General features: G+C 44.4%; 1 protein-coding gene across 1 annotated transcript in view; it reads left to right on the top strand.

Annotated features, from left to right (window-relative positions):
- Positions 1–21,168, top strand: part of DNAH1 (dynein axonemal heavy chain 1) — a 152,774-nt gene that overhangs the window by 62,472 nt on the left and 69,134 nt on the right. Inside the window, exons 32-47 of the mRNA XM_090022620.1 lie at positions 900–1,049; positions 1,557–1,643; positions 1,904–2,090; positions 3,032–3,123; positions 3,645–3,799; positions 5,110–5,287; positions 8,876–9,070; positions 9,817–9,936; positions 11,012–11,170; positions 11,472–11,576; positions 13,135–13,275; positions 15,175–15,335; positions 17,274–17,431; positions 18,158–18,331; positions 19,465–19,503; positions 20,734–20,912. Coding sequence (XP_089878746.1) covers positions 900–1,049; positions 1,557–1,643; positions 1,904–2,090; positions 3,032–3,123; positions 3,645–3,799; positions 5,110–5,287; positions 8,876–9,070; positions 9,817–9,936; positions 11,012–11,170; positions 11,472–11,576; positions 13,135–13,275; positions 15,175–15,335; positions 17,274–17,431; positions 18,158–18,331; positions 19,465–19,503; positions 20,734–20,912 — 2,280 coding nt within the window. The remainder of the gene's footprint in view (positions 1–899; positions 1,050–1,556; positions 1,644–1,903; positions 2,091–3,031; positions 3,124–3,644; positions 3,800–5,109; positions 5,288–8,875; positions 9,071–9,816; positions 9,937–11,011; positions 11,171–11,471; positions 11,577–13,134; positions 13,276–15,174; positions 15,336–17,273; positions 17,432–18,157; positions 18,332–19,464; positions 19,504–20,733; positions 20,913–21,168) is intronic.

The raw sequence follows: 21,168 nt of genomic DNA on the forward strand, positions 1-21,168 counted from the left end.
ATCCTCCAGTGTAACCACACTTCCCTATAGTTTGGTGCCATCCGCGAGGCTGCAGTTCTCCAGTTTTGCCATGAGGACATCATGGGAGACCAAATCAGAGGCTTTTTTGAAATTCAAGTATATGACTTCAACCTCTACTCCCCTGTCCAGGTGACATGTCCCCTGGTCATAGAAGGAGATGAGGTTGGTCAGGCATGATCTACCCGTAGTGAAGCTGTGTTGGCTGTCTCTCAGAATGACAACTTCCCTTTCATTAGAATCATACACCATTTGAATGGTATGGATCTTCTGACTGTCTCCTGGTTTCTTTATGCTACAGCAGTCTATGCCTCAGGACAGCCAGCTTATACCCCAGTGCGTCTCTGAGCAAGAATCCTCTTAGAACAGTGTAGCCAGTGGGTGTGTCTACATATATTAATGCAGTGTAGTTACTGTGCATTAAGTTTAGTACTTGGATAATGAAGTAGTAAATCAATGCACAGTAACTTGTGCTGCTGCACAGGAGTGCTGGTGCATGGGGGGTTTTCGGACACTAAGTGTGCAGTAGCATATTAGTATGGTTTTGCCTGGCCTGCTACTGCACAGTTAGTGTCTTGTGTAGATACATCCACTATTACTTAAAAAATAGACAACCCAGTAGTACTACCAGTCAATGCAATGGGCTATTTGGTGATTTCACCATGTCCTTATCACAAGAGTTAGGCTAGTGTACTCTTGGTAGGATAAAGTCTCATCTGTAAGCAAATACTGAGATTGTGAGAGGTCCAAGAGATACACCTAGGCTGGACTCCACAAACTGCAGGCTTCAAGCAGATCATATACCATTCTAGACCTGCTAGAAAAAGAAACAGGGAGTGAGCTGGTGGTGATTCCTGTCGTGATGATATTGTATGTTGCAGGCTCTCTTCCGTCCTGTGGCTATGATGGTTCCAGACTACTCCATGATTGCTGAGATCTCGCTCTACTCCTTTGGATTTAATGAAGCCAAGGTGCTTGCAAAGAAGATCACCACGACATTCAAATTGTCTTCAGAACAGCTCAGCACCCAAGTCAGTAACTTTCTACCATCTAACCTTTTCTAAAATGGTTGTGGGGAGGGATTCCTCCTGCTGCTACTAGAATATTCAAGTGCATCTGTGAATTCTGACACCACAGCAGCTTTATCCTGTAGGCTCTCAAGCCTGTGTGCACAATCCTGTCCAGAGCCATCCTTCATCCACCTTATTCTTCTTTTAACGTTACTTTTCATCCTGTTGTGACCCAGGAGTGTCTAATAGTATAGCGTTATCTACTTTATATTGGACAGTTGGGTTAGAAAGCAGTTCCTACAGTTCCTTCTTTCATGCAGTCTAACAAAGTTCATGCAATAAAGACTAAATATTTAAAGGAGAGATGGCTTTTCTAGCTTACCAAGCAAATCAGTGGGGTGGGAAGACAACCATTCCAAGAAAAAAAAATCCTCTTTTCCACTTGCCCTAAAGCTTGAGATGGCAGGTTTGCTGTTCCAGGGTGATGTTCTAGCATCTGATTGATCTGTTTCCTCCATGCTATTCTAGGATCACTATGACTTTGGAATGAGAGCTGTGAAGACTGTGATCTCAGCTGCTGGCAACCTGAAGAGAGAGAATCCTACTATGAATGAGGCAAGTACACTCTTACTTCACCCATAATTGATCTACCTCCGTTGTTCTCTAGTTACCCACAGCTATTATGGCAAGTCACCATGGAAATTCTCCAGGGCTTGTGGATGAAGTAACTGAGAAAAAGCAAACAAAATAGGCATGACTTCTGTACCGGAGAAGTTCCAGGCAGGCCATGTGTGACAGATGTGATGAGTGTCTTGCAGAAAGCTGCAAGCTGAGGTACAGAGCTTGCTTAAATATTTGTTCTTAATTCTTTGCAGGAGCTGATCTGCCTGAGGGCCATCCGGGATGTTAATGTGCCAAAATTCCTCCAAGATGACCTCAAGCTATTCAATGGTATTGTCTCTGACCTGTTTCCGAGGATCAAAGAGGAACCTATTGACTATGGCATCCTGGAGAAAGCAATACGCAAATCATGCATCAAAGACAACCTGAAGGATGTAGATGGTAAGTAGAAAAAATCTTAAAGGTCAGTGCAAAACAAACTAAAGCCCTTTTGTGTGTGTATATTGTTCCTTTTTTGGCATGTAGACACAGCTTCAGCAACACTTTTTGCTGCTGGCCTTTTCAGGCAAAAATATCATGCCCTGACTTCTCTCATAGAGAACTTGAGCAATCTTTGGAGGACTTCAGAGTTAAAGTCAGTGTAACAGCACAGCCAGTCTCAGATAGCGTATAGGATATTGAATCTTTTAGGGAAGCCGCCTCCTCCAATTTCAGTCTTCAGCTATGATGTCATGAATCAGAGCCTCTAAAAATTCTGAGAGGCCTGTAGTAAAATACAGTAAGCCAGGACCTGGCATTTGAAATGCCCAGTAGAAGTTAGAAATTTAAATGAAACACATTTGGAGGCAGCCCTTGCACATCATAAAGAGGGAGTTAAAAGCATCGATTTTATTTGAGTTTTTTGCTGTCGATGATTTCAGAAGCGCTCTTTATTCAGTGCTATACTGTTCAGGAGTGGAGTGATGAACAGTGAAATGAAAGAATCCCATACAGAATGTGATGTCACTTCTTCTTGTTGTTATAGAGCATATCACCTCTTGAAATAAAGGTAGTAAGGTATTTCGAGGCTGAATTTTTCTGTATAATAGCTATGACTGACAGAACTAACAATTATGTTTTACCATCCAGAACCAACATAATTTTATGTCCCATCCTTATAATTAAGGGTGGGCCTAGTCCTCTTGTATTAAATGTCAGCCGCTCATTTGCTAAGGATAAGTGCAACTCACAAATTTTCCTGGACTGCAGCCACAGTAATTATAAGCCAGTAAAACAACCCTAGCTTCTAAGGCATGGGCTGCTAGGCCATTGCTCTGTCAGATGGAGTGTGTGGCTGCTTTCTGATCTTCAGGAAAGTGAAATGGATTCTTGTTTCTTCTCAGGTTTTGTGACAAAATGTATCCAGCTGTATGAAACCACTGTGGTCCGCCATGGCCTCATGCTGGTAGGGCCAACTGGATCTGGGAAAACAAAGGTAAGGGAGACTGAGACACTGCACTGGATACAGTGTTTTAATATCTTACTTGCATTTGAAAGGGGACTCAGAGCAGAGGGCTGAACTTTTCATGAAACTCTAATGCTATACCATTTGCAGCCTTCTGGCAAATAGAAGCTATGAACATGAGAGGCTTTTGTTTTGCCTTTAGATGTGGAGAAGAACCTGATTTTGTCTCCTGCTCTTTAAGATTGTGAGCATTAAGACTGCTGCCTAAACTGAGTACCATGCAAGAATCAGGGGGTTCAACTTTTGCTTCTGTGTTGGGGTGTCTCCATATATTTCATCTGTTTTGTACTGGAGATTTTATTTCCTTCTCTCTGCTTCTGTTAGCGTCTTCTTTCTTTCTTGGCAGCCCATGTTGTTGGCCTCGTGCAGCTTTTGTGCAAAATCTTGCTTTCTGTCTCCTTCCTTGAACTGATCATTATGAGTTTATGTTCCCTTTTCTTCACTGTTATAGAGCTGTTGTGTTTAATTCCCTTGCCCTCTTGTCTCTGCAGTGTTACAAAGTTCTGGCAGCTGCCATGACATCACTAAAAGGTCAACCTTCAGCCAGTGGTGGGAATTATGAAGCAGTCAACTACTTCATACTGAATCCAAAATCCATCACTATGGGCCAGCTTTATGGAGAATTTGATTTACTAACACATGAGTGGTAAAGGACAAAACCCGCTCTCTTCCTCTCCTTGTGATCTAGGGCTAGGAACCCTCTAAGATAAAACATCTTAAAGGGCTTTCCTTCCTTTATTGGCAGGCATGAATAGTCTTTTGTGCTGTATGAATGTGGGTTGTGCTGATATTTTTATGTAATTAGGAGACGATTTTCAGAGGTGCAGAGAGGTATTAGTCTGTTGATTCTTAGGAGCAAAGCTCCCAGGAACTGCAAATAACTGCCCTTTGGTTTATCTTAGCTATTATCCAGTTTCTCATTCTGTACACCCCTCTGATGGGCCATCTCCCCTCTCAGTAGCCCATTACTGCTCAGAAATCCACTGGAGCCAGCTCAGGAGGGCTCTGTGGATTCCTAGACATCCCCAGACCATAGAGTGAGAGTCACCACCTTATTGTCTCCTTCCTGTTATGCCAGCTAGATGCTTAGGAGCAAAGCTGAGGAATGAACAATTCATAAAATCATGAAAACCAATAAAAAAGAGCTCTGAGAAAAGCTAAAGCAAATAAATATTTCTTATGCTGTGCCCCAAAACTGACTAGATTTGGGCTCCAGTGCATCTTTATTGAAGGATATTTTTATAGTATATTCCAGTTAAGCTTGACAGCTTATTTACGATGTGGTTCTGCCCAAGGGCAGCGCACAGACACATCAACGTGACAAAAAATACAGCATCCACATAAAAGGCATTTACAGGCATAAATCCATCTGTTTTAATCAGCCAGGCTTCAGAACAGTCTCTTTTCTTTTGATCTTGGTAACAGTGGCCCTGGACACCTAAGGTGCTATATAAATAACAACAATTATTTAATAATGGGAATGTAGGTTAGGGCTTGAGCAGGAATTCACAGTAGACTTTGATGTATGGAATAAATCCCAGTCATCTATACTGAACATTCCTTGCTCTACTGTCCCCCTCATTAGCAGCTCCATTATTGACAGGGTATAGCTTCATTAGTAGCATCCTTATTATGCTGTGTACATAGGAGTGGAGAGGAGGAGTATTTTTGCCCCTAAAGTAGGGAGACTCAATCACTTAATGTCCAAAAGGTTATCGAGCGGCTCTGCAGATTCTAGAAATGTACAAAGGAAAACAAATAGCAGATCATCATCAGCTCACTTTAATAAATTAGTGAGGTACTCCAGTATAGATATAGATGAACACAAGAGTGAAAGTCTGGCTTCACTGAGGTAAACAGGAGTTTTGCCATTAACTGTAATGAAGCCAGAATGTTACTTCAAGATAGAGCATGTGATTTTTACAATTACTCGTCTGTCTTCCTACTGTCTAACAGGACTGATGGGATCCTTTCATCACTCATCCGGGTAGGAGCTATTGCCACGGATACAAATAAGAAATGGTACATGTTTGACGGGCCAGTCGATGCGGTCTGGATTGAGAATATGAACACAGTGCTGGATGACAATAAGAAGTTGTGTCTCAGCTCCGGAGAAATCATTAAGCTGACAGAGGTATCTAACCCTCTTGCTGTTCTGTTTTTCTTTCTCCTCTTTCTGTTTTCCCTTGTTTTTCTTCTTCTTCTTCTTTCCCCCACCTGCAGCAGGGTAGCCTTGAGGTTTCCAATTAATGTTATGTGCAAGATGGTTTTCTGCAGAGATTATTGTTGATATCTATTTCCTGGACCAGAGCAGTAGCAGGCCACCCATGTGATAGGCATAGTATACACCCAGAACAAATTGCATACAGTCTGTTTGGTTTGGTTGTCTACATATTCATTTGCAAGCTTTATTCCACAAGGGTGCTGACAGGCCATGAGGCTCAGATTTTTCATAGCCATAAGGAAGTGAGAGAGCCTCCTGAATTCCAGAGCCATTCACAGGGGTGTAGGTTGTAGTTGTGTTGGTCTAAGGACATGGGCAGACAAGGTTCTTTGGGTGAATCTGATATCTTTTATTAGACCAACTTAAATAGTCGGAAAAAAAAATTCTTAGCAAGCTTTCAGGTTTAAAAACCCTTCGTCAGGCTGAGGAAGCCTCTGCAGTTGGTGTGTGCTCTTCCTGGATGGAATGAATAATAAAGAAGCCAGAGGCTGATATGCATGCAAGACAAGCAGTCAGTGAAGATGTAAACTGAGGCATCAGGGGATGAGCGCCAGGCTGGGGGGCGGGAGGGAGGGGAGAAGAGCGGATGGGGTGTAGCAGGTAAAAGTGGAGAGGTGCCTGGGAAGTCAGATGTCAGACAGGTTATAATGTGTCATAAATCCAATGTCTATATTTAGTCCATGTTTTTTGTATCCAGGAGGTTGATGAAGTGAAGTTCATAGGTTCATCTGTGAAAAGTGTTTTGTAAATTCCCTTTGAGGATTAGAACTGAGAGATTGGAGACAGAGTGGTTTTCTTGTGAGAAATGTAATTGAGTATTCTTGTTTTTAATAGATTTCTGGTGTCATTCATTCTGGTGCACAGTTGTTGTTTGGTGTCTTCTACATATTTTCCATCAGGGCATTTGGTGCATTGGATGACATATATTACATTTCTGGAGGTGCAGCTGTAAGATCCAGGAATGCTGATGGCTCTGTTGCGGGGTGTAGTAATTGTGGGGGTGGTGGAAATGAATTGGCAGGGTTTGCATTTTTTGTTATAGCATAGTCTGGATCCATTCGGTGTGTTCTGGGTCATAGGAAGTTTGCTTCTGGTGATGAGGTTGGTGGGGCTCGGTGCTTGTTTGAAGGCCAGGATGGATCTCCTTTTAGTATGGGTTGCAGTTGTTTGAGGATTTTCCATATGGGTTTAAGGGAGGGGTGATATGTCATAACCAACAGTGTGATTCTTGGAGGGGTGGGTTTCTGTACTGCAGCAATTCTTCACTTGGTATCCGGGTGGCTCTTTCAAACATGTGATCTGTCTCTCTGGAGGAGTGTCCTTTTTGAGTGAAAGCCTTTTTAAGATTGGTGAGGTGGCAATCCTGGGTGTTCTCCTCAGTGCAAATTTGGTGGTATCTGAGGGCTTGGCTGTATATCATAGCTTTCTTGCTGTGTTTAGGGTGATTGCTGGTTCTGTGCAGATATGTATGTTGGTCGGTGGGTTTCTTGTATAACATGGCCTGTATTTTACCATTCTGGATACTGATCAACATGTCTAAAAAAGAGATGTTGGTGCTGGAGTATTCAAGAGATAATCTGATGGAGGGATGATGATTGTTGAAATTCTGATGGAACTCAAACAGAGATTGCAGGTTTTCAGCCCAAATGATGAAGAGGTCATGGATATATCTAAAGTATAGCAAGGGTTTGATGGTGCAGTCCTTGAGGAATTGGTCTTCCAGGTGGCTCATAAAAGGTTGTCATACTGTGGGGCTATTTTGGTGCCCATAGCTATACCCATGGTCTGGAGGAAATGTTGGTTATTAAAAGATACATTGTTGTGTGTGAGGATGAAGTGTATAAGATCAGTAATATCTTTGGGTCTGTACTCTGAGTTGTCATCTTGTTCTCGTAGGTAAGTAAGGCAGGCTTGGATACCATCCTGGTGTGGGATCTTGGTATATAAGCTGGTAACATCCATGGTGGCTAGGAGGGTGTTGCTGGGAAGGTGGTCTATGTTTTTAAGTTTCTGTAGAAAGTCTGTAGTGTCTTGGACAAAACTTGCTCTTTGGGTGACAAGTGGATTTAGGATTGATTCGACGAAACCTGATATTTCCTCAGTTAGGATTCCATGGTTGGATATGATAGGTCTGTCAGGGTTCCCTTGTTTGTGGATTTTAGGGAGCATGTAAAACATCCGTGGGTTAGGTAGTGGGGGATCCAGTTTGTAGGTTTTCTTGCATTTCTGATGGAAATGATTTGATGGTATTTTTGAGTTTCATGGTGAAAAGGGGAGTAGGATCTTCTTGTAGTTCTTTGTAGTAGGTGGTGTCAGAGAGATGTCTGTTGGCTTCCTTTATGTAGTCTTCACGGTTTAGGATGACTGTGGCTCCTCCTTTATCTGCAGGTTTTATTACTATTTGGTGATTAGATCTTAGAGATTCTATGGCCTGTCTCTGGCAGGGAGAGGCTGTTATGGTGGCGTGTGTTGTTGATTATTTCATGGCTCATTCTTTCTCTGAAGCAGTCAATGTAGCAGTCAAGGTTAGAGTTTCATGCATTGTGAGATGTCCAGTCTAATGGTTTTGGGGGTTGATTTTTTCCCTCAATGTTGTTAGAGAATGAATTGTTGTTGGAAGTGGATTCATTTGGGTCATGGAAATATTCCTTGAGGTGGAGGCATCAGAAGAATTTTACACTGAAGTATTTTATTAGGATATTTTTCTGGACAGAAATTTAGGCCTTTAGAAAGGACAGATTTTTCAGTTTTGGTAAGCGTGTGTGTGGAGAGATTGATATTTGAGAGCTTGCTGCTGCTTTCAGTTTCATCAGGTCTGAGGCTGGAATGTTGTACGGTGTTGGTGGTGTTCCTCTGATGGTTGTTTTGCGGTTGGGAAAGTTGTTCCTAGAGTAATTTGTTCCATTTCTTCTTTTTATGTTGGATGAATGTTCTAGAAAATTTTTCATAGTCTCTTTGTATCCATTGTATAATAGTAGGGAAGATGTCTGGATTTTTCTCTCTTAAGTTGTTGTAGCATATGGTGATTTCCTTCTTGAGTTGGTCTCTTTTGGAGTAGATTAGGTGAAGTAGATGATTTCTAATTTTCTCTGAAGTTCTTCTGCATAGCTGTGAAGCATATTTGGAGTTGTGTGTAGTAGTCAGAGGATTGTGGATGTGTAGTCATCTGGGAATGAGGTTGTGTTTCTTGCATAAGCTTAGAAAATATATGTCACTCTTGAGTTTGGCTTCTTTCTTTTCGCTCACAGGGAGCTGATACCCTTGACAGTCTCAGCTCTTGACTCATTACAGTCTTCATTGTATTGACTTGGATATCCAGGATCTTCCAACATTAGCTTTGCTCCTCAAGGAGATTGCTTTCTTTCCTTCCTTGCTGGGGACATGGGACAGCACTGTTAGGCTTGCAGACCTTAATTCAGAACTGGGTTGAAAACTTGCCTAGATTTCCAGAGATCAAGTGATGCTTATGGCTACTCGTTGTCTTTCCATGGTTTTCAGAGTATGACCATGATGTTTGAAGTACAGGACTTGGCCGTTGCCTCTCCAGCCACAGTCTCCCGGTGTGGCATGGTTTACTTAGAACCCAGTATCTTGGGACTCAAGCCCTTCACCGAGTGCTGGCTGAGAGAAATCCCTGAGGTCATGAAGCCTTTCCTGGAGCAGTTAGCATCCCTCTTCAGCAAATTTCTTGAGGTGAGCTACCATCATGGTCAGGATCTCTCCCAGTGCTGCTGAGTCTGTCTGACAGCCCCAGCTTCAGAATGCCAGTGGCTCAGAGTCTGTCAGAACTTAATGTAGCTCATACTTCTAAAGACTGAAGTTTAAATGCCTTTAGGGTACCTTTCATGCTACTCATGTACACAATGGTCTGTGAATCTGCTGGTCTTAATAAAGATTTTATTCACTGATCCATATAGATGTGACTTCATACTGGCCCAAAGGAAGGTGTGTTTGTATAATCCTCGGGCTAAATTCATCCCTGGGGCAACTCTGCTTCCCTCAGTGGGGTTATTCTAGGGATGAATTTGGCTCTGAACTGCAAAAGGCAAGTCTTGCTATTTCCAGCCTGCTCCTAGATAATCATTTTAATGGAAAACGCCACAGTGTAGTAAGATGTCTCTTAGAAGAACAAGCTATTTATCAGCTCTGACTGTGACATTAGACATGGTAGTTGCTGTACAGAACCAAAGGGCAGGCCTGTATTATAATCTGTTCAGTATTAAACAAAAGAGTTTTACACAGACTCTCTCCAGGGCCTTCATTCTCTGGTTGAAGTGAATGGTATTTGGGGCACAGCTTGAAACAGCAGATTTTTCAACAGTGACCTCCCTGATAAATGTAACCTGCCGTGAGAAAAGGAGAAACGGAAGCCCTAGGAGGTAAATAAACTCTAATGTAGTTGACACTGGAGCTGAGCTGCCTCTGCCTGATCCTTGCAGGACTCCATCAGCTTTGTCCGGAGATCTGTGAAGGAGGTAATTGCCTCAACAGACAGTAACTTGACGATGAGCCTTCTCAAGCTATTGGAGTGTTTCTTTCAACCTTTCATCCCCATTGAGGTAGGATTTTTGTATCATCTGCTTGTAGGTCTCACTCCTCATGGCAATAAGGAGTTAACTGCAGAGTGCAGGTGGAAAGCTAGAGTTGTGCTGCAATTGCTGCATGAAATGGAAGTCCCAGGCGAACACTGTACTGAACAGGAAGGGGCCTGGATCGTTACACTGAGGCTTGTTTGCATACAGGAGGTTGGTTACAGCATTACATGCTGAGTGCACATTATATTGAGCACTGTCTTCAGTGAGCTGTGGCTAAAGGATAACACTGCGTCTGTACATATCATAGCAGTGGTCCCAACTCATCCAGCCCCACAGGGTTGAAATTTGGTCATGCCAGTGTTAATTGCTGTGACATCTGGAGCTGTGGCAGCTGCTGCTCCTCTAGCTGCTAAATTTCGACCTCCGTGAGCAGACCTTCAGGTCACATGATGTGGTTCCATGCTCGGGTCTGTTCTGCAGGGCCTCACGTGGATGGATCTGGAAATTGGCCTGTAGGATGAGTAGTGACAATGTTAATTCTGTGGGTGTGTCTTGGTTAGGTATCAGTGGCCCAAAGTATAAGAGCAAGAGGGTAGATGGATAAATACCAGACTACCATGTTTGGTAAAAGAAGTGACTTGTTTTTTTAACTGAGAGAGTCTGAGAACTGGTGAGAAGCAGAAAGGTAAACAGCAATATGCCTGAGATTGCATGTTCTCTGCCTTAATAGTGAAAGAGACAGGAATAGTTTCATAGTTTCTAGGGTCGGAAGGGACCTGAGCAGATCATCTAGTCCGACCCCCTGCCATGGCAGGAAAGAATACTGGGGTCAAACGAATGTTTTGGAGGTAAAATTCACAGGTCAAATTTTGCTCCCAGTGAGTGGCTATTGACTGAAGTTAATAGATGTTTTCTGGAATGACACCAGCAAAACTGAGCAGAATTGGTCCTATAGCCTGGGATGAATGATGTTGGAAAGAATCATTTTAGAAAGGCGGTGCAGGTGGAGTCAAGACTTTCAGCAAGATGACCTTATTTTACCCTCTTTCCATTTGAACTGTGCATGAGGATTACATTTGTTTCCTTACGGGATCCTCAGGGAATTAGGAAAGTCCCTCGTGAAAAGACAGCACGCCTTGGAGAACTGATTGAACCCTGGTTTATATTCTCCCTGATCTGGAGTGTGGGTGCAACAGGAGATGCCCAAAGCCGTGTCACCTTCAACTTGTGGTTAAGAGAGAAGATGGCAGATGAACAAGTAAGCCAATGAAAAGAAAAGAAGCACATGGCTAATGGGGGTTACACAGCTCCCTGAATTTCTGGGAGACTTTTGTAGGGCTCTGTCCTGTGCCACGGTCCCCAGGGAAAGCTTCAAATTCAAGCTTCAGTGGACCATATACATCAGAAACTCTGGGAAAAAGAATGCAGGAAGAGGTCATGTAGGATGTACAGTCTCTTTGCTGAAAGCAGTCCTCTCTAAGTTAGCCTGGTTCCTCTTGATCAGCACATCTGGAGTGGGGCCTGGATTTGGCATTCATGATCTGTTTTATTCCACACAGATCCAGTTACTTTTCCCAGAGGAGGGGCTGGTATATGATTATAAGCTGGATGATGCTGGGCTTAGCAGTGCTGAGGAAGATCTAGAAGAAGAGATTGTCAAAGAGGTAAAAGACTTCACCCACCTGGAATTTGTGAATTAAAAACCTAAGTAATTAATTCAAATAGAGTATTGAAGGAAGGGACCAGAAACCCATAGCAAGGTACTGCAGATTTTGATAGAATCATTTCATCAGTAAGAAGCAGGAGCCTTCCCATGGTGAGTGGGGGATATTTAAAATTAAATTGAAACTTCCATTTAAAAAGGGCATTTTTACCCTTAAGACTGTGAGCTAGATCTTTTGAACATGAATCAAGTGTAGCTTTCCATCAGCTGCTTTGGCTCTGTTATATGAAAATAACAATTCTCTGTCCAGTTTTACTGCTGTTACTCCTTTTTGAGGGGTAGATGGATGAGGAGACCAGTTAAAATGACAAGATTCATGTCCATTTCTTGTGCTGTTACTCATTACAATTAGGAGCAGAGACAGAAAGATTATTGGAGCTATTTTCAGAGAGGAGGGGCCTCAGAAGTGGAGTCTAGAGCAGGACCAAAGAAGGAAGAACCTCACACACCCTTTTTACAACAGCTATGAGGCAAAGGAAGATATAAGCCATGTCTACACATGCATGAATGTGCTTTTCCTAATGCACATTAAATTTAATACCTCCAATGTGAGGTAGTAAATAAATGTACATTAGGCTGCCCCCTAATGGATAGTATTGAAAGCACATGTTTTTTAAGTGATGCTTAATGCACACTGGCCTATTTTTACTGTGCATTAGCATAATTCCATGGCTTTTTGTCATGCTTTAATGTGCAGTAAAATAGGTTACTGCACATTAAAGTGCACATGTAGACGTGCCCATAGAGTAGTAATAGTGGCCCAACTACTCAAATCATAAGACTCTGAGTTGGAAGGTGAGAGAGAAAAGCAGAAAGAGAGAAATTTCTTCCCCCTTCCTGAAGTCAGAGGGCAACAAGAAGCCTTTTACATTCATCAGCTGCTTGCCAAAAATTGACATGAAAGCTAAATTCCCTAGACAGGGTTCAGGGACATTGCTCTGATAGTAGCTTCATGTGGCTGTAAGGCCTGGGATTTTCATCAGTGCTACCCTGCGTGTCCCTTGCAGACTCCTTGCCTAATCTGTGCACTAACCTCTGGATAGTCAGTTTTGGCATCTGACTTTTTTTTTAAAAGGTCAGGCATTCATTTCCTGCACATGTACACAAACTTCCTTGTATTTCAGGTGAACACCGGACAAAAGATTGTAGCAAACAAAGAAAGATTTCTAGATAAACAGTCCTCAACATTTGCAGACGGGTCCATTTTCTGCCTTTGATTTTGTTCCGTGTGCAGTAGATTTCTCTGTTCATGCAAACATTTCAAGTGCATTGTCAACATTTGAGCTAAGTTCTCAAAAATAATTAAAATAGGTTACTTTTGGGGCAGTGATCTCAAATCCATTGCTTGCCACGGAGCTCTAATGAAAGAGTCAGACTCTTGAGTAACGTATTCCTGACGTACACAAACAAATTTGAAGAGGAAAAGCATTGTGTTCACACTCAGTTTTCTGTTATTGTTAGAGGCCGTTGCCCCTTCCAGTAACATTCCTGTCCTCCAGGTGTGCTGGGTGAAATGGATGGATTCTACTGAACAGTTCACCATGGTTCCTGACACCAACTACTGTGACATTATTATCCCTACAATGAATACTGTCCAGATGGCTTACCTGCTGGAAATGCTGCTTACCAATCGAAAACCAGTATGTTTCTTGACCTGATCTTTGTTTTTGGATTTAAATGTGGGTGTTTTTGGCCATGGTACAAGTTTCCCTCCTCTCTCCCAAGTTTATCTAATTCAGTTAGGTTCTCCCCACTCTTCACAGACAGGAACTCTTGGGCATCTATACATGTGCCCGGGGAGTGGGGGTGGGCACTTTAATTAGAGCAGCTCCAAGAGCCACTACAATTTAAGTGCCCAGAGCATCTCATGTATCAGCATCCCCGTGCTTCAGAATGGCAGTGGAGACGATTTATCTACTTTGTTCAACAAGCTTTAGATAAAATGCTCACATTGCCATTTTGAAGTGTGGGGATGCTAATACACGAGATGCGGAAGCTGGCTGGTGTGCAGTAATTACCATGCTCCAGCAGACTTGATTAATTCAATCTGCATTAATGTGCTGTGATTATAGTGTGTTGAAGCAGCCTCTACACTCATGCATAGGCACCCCTTGTGATTGAACATAGTACCTAGCAAGTAAGCATCTTCTTCCTTTTCCTCAGCTACCAGATTTTCACTAATAGAAAACCCTGACTTTTGTTTTCATAGCTTGGTCAAAGTAATTCAGATTTGGGGCTAGGTTTTGCACACTTATCCTCACTGGCTGAATGATGATTAGTTACCATTCAAGATTTATACATTCTCCAGGGTTTCTTTTCATACTTCTCTAGTTGGGTTTCTTCCACTCAGAGAAATCTGTCAACCTGAACAGCTTCCCTGAAAGCATGAACTTCTTGTCCTTGCCTAACTTTAGAAACCCCAATAAGGTGGGAGTCTGCATTCTCCAAAACAAGACACTGGGTGCATCTACACATGAAATTAATTTGACTGAACAAACTCCAGCACAGTTTACATTGGAGTTTATTGCTCCTGGGCACAGCATTTATGCATGCACCCCAGAACCGCAACATGTTGAGCCAGGACAGAACAACCCCAAATGGCAAGGGGCCCTGGGGGTCAGCCTGCCAGCTGGGGCTGCTCCGACCCAGCTCAATGTGCTATGGGAGGCGTTGGCCAGGGCCAGGAGGGTGCTTGACTGTGGGGCTAGCCAGCATGCAGAACTACCCTTGTGCCCCAGCCAGCCCCATCAGCATCTACACATGCAGTGCAATGCCCTGAATAATGCTACCTACTGTAAGATAGTACTTGTATTAGGCAGTACTATCCTATGGCAGCATTTATTAGTTTACTGTGGCCTAATAGGGCCGCACATATAGAAACTGACATTTTACTGCAGAGCTAATTAGGCAACTCTGCAGTAAACGTCTTGTGTAGATATGTTCACTGGGTGCATCCAAACATGCGTGGACATTTGGTTCCCTGGGGACAACTAGCAGCAGCACACCTTGTGCGCAGCTGCTTGTCCCCAGAGAACACCTGTGCCACACGCACTTTGGTGCATGGCGAGTTACCCTAGGGGTAGTAGGGGAGGCTGGGGCCAGCACTGTTGGCCCCAGCAGCCTTACCTGGGGTCGTGGGGGCCTCCCAGGGCTGCAGCCATGGCGATCCTGGTGGGCAGAGCCTGGCCGCCAGCCACAGCACAGCGCTGGGCAGCTCAGCTCCACTTTTCAGTGGCACGTGCTGCCTGAGTGTGCGCTGCTCCATTTTTGGGTTGGTTTGTTTTTTTACCCTGGATATCCAAGGGTCAAAAAAAACCATGAGGGAAATAAACACAGCAGTGAACACATGGGCCCTTGCAATGTGGAAAATAACAGACTGTGTGGTATGTGGCACTGCAAATGTGTTTGCGGTGCCACATACCTTGTGACTGCGCTCGTCTGGATGTGCCCACCAGGATGTGCTGGTTGAGAGCAAACCGGCTTGTAAATGGGAATATCCTCTGTCTGTAATTACATTGTAATGATGCCTTTATTTTTAGGTTCTCTGTATTGGTCCAACTGGCACTGGAAAGACGCTCACTATTTCAGACAAGCTTTTGAAGAACTTGCCTCTGGAATACATCACTCATTTTCTAATGTTTTCTGCTCGCACCTCTGCCAACCAAACCCAGGACCTCATTGACAGCAAACTGGATAAAAGGCACACTTCTTAGCGCTCCTATTGTTACATCTCTTTGTTAATATCTTTTAGGCCTTTGCCTTGATCCTGAATACTGAAGGCATAGTCCACATATCTTTTGGGCAAGTGTTTAGCAATAAATAGAAAGAGAGTCTATAATTGGACTAGAAAAGGAATAGGGGCACTCCACCCCTAACACTGAACCAGAAAGCCTGGAAATATTTGAGGCAGTGATCAGTAAAGAGTAGTCAGTGGCAGGAATCCATCCATATTGCTCCATCCCTAGCTATGTTCTGAAATGCTGCATGCCTTGGTCTGTTTGGTAGTGATAATCCCAGAAACCAGGTACTGGGTCTCTGTGGAAACTGGCAAGCTGAGGAAGTCTTAACTGAATCATCCCAGCTCTGGCTAGAAGCATTAATGCTTAACCCCAAGATGGCCTGCTCTGGCACTTCCATTCCACTGTCTTTCATGATTGGCTACTTACCTGATATAACAGCATTTCCCAAACTGTGGGTTGCAAACATCAGCAGATGGGATAGCAATCTGCTATCAGCAGATGGGATAGCAATAAACAGGAATCTAAGGGGCATGGGTGACATGTTGGAGGGGTGCCCACAGGCAATGTGTCAGGGAGGCGGGGAAGTAGAGACAACATGGCAGAAGGGGCAGGGAGGCCAAGGCGATGTGGCAGTGGGAGCATGTACCCCCCTGACATTTCTGCACCCACAGCAGGGCATGGGGCTACAGCTGGGCTAGACCAGCTCCAGGCAGGAGCTGCCTTTGTGGCTCAGTGTGTGTGACCCGGCACAGGCACCACCATGGCTGCCAAAGTGAGATGTGGCAGTGGCAGCATGAAGTTGTGCCCCTGCTGCTGCCGGGTAGGCAGGGAGCACCTCAGTTAGGCGGCCATGGTGGCGATGCTCCCTCTTGCACTGGGTCGCTCCTGCTGGGCTGTGGAGCCCCCAGGGGGGAGGGCATCAGGGTGGGGAGCCCCAAACCCGCAGCAGGCAGACCATGTCCTCTGCTTCTCCCCCACCCCACAGGCTCCTTTTTGGCTGTGCTGCCCATGAGGGAGGGGACAGGATCGAGGGTAGGGGAGCCAGGGGGCTGTGGGTGGGGAGTGAAGGGCACCTGGGGGGATGGAGGACTGTGAGGTGGGAGTGAGGAGCCATGCTAGTGAAATGGGGTCATGCTAATGAAGAGTTTGAGAAGAACTGTCATACAGCCAGTGATCTATAATGTGAAATCCATATGTTATTTTCTCTGAACCTCATTCATTTAGATTCAAGCCTGGTTAATAATAAAACATGCCATACTATATTCTCTGATTGAGGTGTGCAGGTAACCCTTGCTATTATTACTCAGTAATACATGTATTTTTCAGAGGCAGGAAGACTCATGGGGTCACATTCCCTTTCGAACTTACACCTAAGCAGCTTTACTGGCTCAACTGGAACTGGACAGATTTAATCAGAATTTAGCCCAGAGAATATCAAAGTACTATACCTGGTGGACTTTTAGTAAACAGTGGGTGTGTCTACATGTGCCCCTGACTGTGCAGTAAACACCGTTACTGTGCACTCTTGGATCATTTTGGACCCTACTGCATTTCTAACCCTATTGTGTTATCGTTTGTGCCTGCAGATACTGCATCACCATAGTGATGAGCTATGGCGACATAGTGTCTTGGGTAGACATGCCTGTTGTTATGCTTTTTTAAGGAGATGGGTTGGTGATATAAAAACTTTTGATGTCCAGGTTATGAAGGTGAATACACAGATACCTTATGCAATGTGGTGTGTGCAATAGCAGAGGAATTGACTCAGTGACCCAGTCCTATATTCCTAGGTCCTTTGAAAGAATCTAAGTTGAGTTAGGTATACCTTGATGATGCAAGTGCTAATCTTGCTCCTTTCAACTGTCTCCCATTCTTACATGGTTTCTCCTTTTTTGCAGGCGAAAGGGGGTGTTTGGACCACCCCTTGGCAGGTACTTCATATTTTTCATTGATGACCTGAATATGCCAGCACTGGAGACCTATGGTGCTCAGCCACCTATTGAGCTGCTTCGGCAGTGGATGGACCATGAAGGCTGGTATGACAGGAAACAGATTGGTATGAACCAGGTTCTTCACCTTACATTATTGGCTAAGGTTAATGTTTTGGCTAATAAGGCTAACACTAAGGTAGCCAGCCTCTAGGACAGGGTTTGGCAATGTTTTTGGCCAGAGTGCCAAAAATACCCAGCCCGGTCAGGATGGGGGCAGCTAGGGGCTCCCTCCGCCAGGGCTGGAGGGGCTGCAGGTCAGGAGTGTGGGGCACTGACTGGGCTGGGGGTGGGGCTGTGGCTTGGGAGTGAGGGCCACTGGGGCATGGGGGACTGTGGGCTGGGAGTGTGGGGCAGTGGCAGTGCCAGGGGGCTGTGGGTTGTGAGTGGGGGACACCAGCATAGCCCAAGGGGGCAAGGAACCCTAGGTTGTGAGTGAGGGGCACCAGCATAGCCCAAGGGACGTGGGGCTGTGGGTTGGGAGTGAGGGGCAGCAATAGAGACAGGGGACTGTGGATAGGCAGTGAAGTGTTCCCCCGACAGGTGTCCTTTTTGGTTTTTTGAACTGGAAAAAGGTAACTCTGCTGTTGGCTGCCATGCAGCCCAGGCCAGCTGTGGTGTGCTGAACAAATGGCTTTATATGCCATGCTCTGGAATGCATGCCAGGGGTTGCCAACCCCTGCTGCAGAACATACATATAGCTAGTGTGTGACGCACTGGGATGCATAGAAAATATTTTCTGGCTCAGTCTTGGCATTCACCTGTCCATTGCCTCTTTCTGGAATATTTCTCAGGTACTTTTAAGAAGCTGGTGGACATTAACTTTGTCTGTGCCATGGGACCCCCTGGTGGAGGAAGGAATGCCATCACCCCACGCCTAACTCGCCATTTCAGCTATCTCTCCTTCACAGAAATGGAGGACAGCAGCAAAAAGACAATCTTCTCCACCATCCTTGGCAGCTGGATGTGTAAGTTATAAGGACACAAGGCTTCTCCTCATGACTTCACCAGTCCTCCTTTCCACCCAGGGTTAAGAATCAAGCTAAATATGTGATCATGCAGAGTCAGAACCTGGAATATTAATTGAAAGTACTTCTAAGAAGTTATCAATTGATTCTTAGTTTCTAGGAGCACATCAATCATGCAATCTAAAGGCCATGCAGATGTGCCAGTTACAGCACTCTTGGATGAACCAAATGTATTTACCCTGAATTCAAGATGCCCCTAAATTTAAGACAACCTCCCAATGATTAGATTCTGTACATAGAAGATTTATACATTTATTGTACTGTATTTACTCAAATCCAAGACAGCTTTTTTTCCCCCAATCAGCATAGGTGAAACAAAAGACTTATTTTCAATTTGAGTACTTGCCTAAGATAGATGACAGCTCAGCTCTGGCTTCTGTCATGACCAGAGCTGGCTCTGGCTTCTGCCATGGCTTTGGGGCTGAAACCAGAGCTGAACCACCACCTACCCCAGGCTGGAATGGCTTGTTTGGCAGAGGAGGGTGCATGTGGCTGAGATTGCAGGAGAGACAATGGGGGAGGGGGGAAATCTGTAGCTTGCCCTACCCCAACCCCCCGCATTCCCCAACTGTTGTTCCCCACACTACCGGACCTCCCCACCCAGCTGCCCCCTCTTCCCTTACCTTCTTCTCTGGCTCCAGTCCCTCCAACTCCCTGCCTGCCCCCCTGTAACCTTGGGCCTCCGCCCGTTTATCACACCCCTTGCCACCTTTCCCCGCTCTCCCCCTCACTGGTTAGCCTTGGTCTAGTGCCAGCAGGCTCTGTCCCTGTTCCAGCCTGGGGCATAGAACACAGCCTCAGCCCAGCCCCACAGCTTTGGCTCCATGGTGCTGCTGGTGCTGCAGCAGCTGCCTGCCCAATTCATACCTGATTACAAGACAAAGGACCCCCCCACACACACTTTTTAAATGAGGGAAAACAAACTCATCCTGAAAGCAAGTAAATATGGTACTTAAAATTGGATGAATCCTAGTTTCATCAAAGAAGATTTTCGGTATGTGTGATGCAATATGGCAGATATTATCTATCTGTGCAAATGAAAGAAATGTTGTTTTTCTTTCTCGGTGTTCTAGCTGGACTGCTTGGAGAAAGAAGTTACAGAGATCCAGTGCGTAAGTAATATCAGTAGAATGCAAAACCTGCATTGAAAATAGGACAGGTTCCCCAGGTCCAGAGAGGGATTTTAGAGGTACGGCTTATTTGTATCTTTCAGTATGCAGATTTTGCCTACAAGATGGGGCAAGATGCACTACAGAAACTCAGCAGAAGCCAGGGCTTTTGTTTGTTTTCCATAAACCATAGTCTGTAAACAGCTGAATAGAAAAATGGTCTGTGAGTCTGTCATGGTGCTGTGGCCACTCAGAGGAATGACTTATGAAATAGAATGGGCCACTTGGAACTAACTTCCAATTTTCTGTCATGGGCTTAACTTCATTTATCAGTTTCCAGTTGTCTTTTGTTCCAGTCTGTAAGCTGAGCAGGGTAATTTGGGACTAAAGTGAGTGCACAATTGCAGATTTGAGCATTTGAGAGTAAACACAGGAAAGAGATAGGGGCACCTGGGCATAAGAAAGGGCCAGAGCATGTGGGGATTCTAAGCAATATAGGAAATTTTGGCTCCATGGAATGAACTCAAGAATATTCTGCAGTATGTGGCTATGATTTAAAGGTGGAAGCAATGACTTAGTCTACATGGATTGAAACTCATTTAGGCATGTACAAAAGTGGGCCTTTGGGTATGATCATAGGGTATGATGGGGTTTTACTTACCTAGGGCTTTTTAAATAAGGAACTGGACTAGGGTAAAAAAAATTGGGCTCTAAAACTGGCAGGCAAGTTGTTTTAATGTTGCCGTTAACCATCACAAAAGGAAATCTTTTCTTGGGGACACAACATTATTTCAATTAACCATATGGCAAATGAGGATTCAGCAACTCCTAAAAATGCTGAGTTTACGCAGCATTGGCTGGGTACCCCACCCTTACATGGTGATGTCACCACATCTTTTATATCTCTTCTTTTGAATCTGGCCCAGGGATAAGATCTTTTTTTTTTCATGGTTGGTCTCTGAAGATGTTTCACAGCTTCACCCTTGTCCCACAGCTGAATTTCTAAGTTCCCCATGAGAAAACAATTTCCCTTGGAGCAGTAGTGAACATGGTACCCATCTGCTACAGATTCACTAAGTGGGCCTCAGGCAAGCTCCCCAGTGAAGATCTGTAGCAGACCAGTAGTCATAGTGGCAGTGTTGTCAATTCAGTCTGCCTTCTTGTTGTATTTTGAACCTTCTTATTCTAAAGTTGCCTCCACTGCATGCTGTTTACCTTGTTATGTCTCTGCAGCGGGAGCCCCTGAAGTTCAGCATTTGAACAAACCGCTTGTTGATGCCACTGTTCGAGTGTATTCAACCATCACATCCCAGCTGCTGCCCACGCCAACAAAGTCACACTACACCTTTAATCTGAGAGATCTCTCCAAAGTTTTCCAGGGCATGCTTATGGCTGAACCCTGCAAAATCCAAGTGAGTCCTCCCATCATTCTGTCTAGGGAATTCCAGACCATTCAGTATATAGGGTTGAGTATCTAAATGGATACAGGAAGGATAGGAAGCTGCTCAAGACCAAGCATTATTTAACAGGGGACTGTTGTTTCTCATGTAATGTTCTTAGACTTGTATACTCTGGTAGCAGCCAACTTGTGCAGTTGTAGTTCTTAACCTTTTAGATCCCACATTCCATCTTAAAAACTGCAGCGTGATCTGCATGACTTCTGAAACT

The sequence above is a fragment of the Crocodylus siamensis genome, chromosome 11, assembly GCF_052110815.1.
Source record: "Crocodylus siamensis isolate JL-2025a chromosome 11, ASM5211081v1, whole genome shotgun sequence".
Taxonomy (NCBI): Eukaryota; Metazoa; Chordata; order Crocodylia; family Crocodylidae; genus Crocodylus; species Crocodylus siamensis.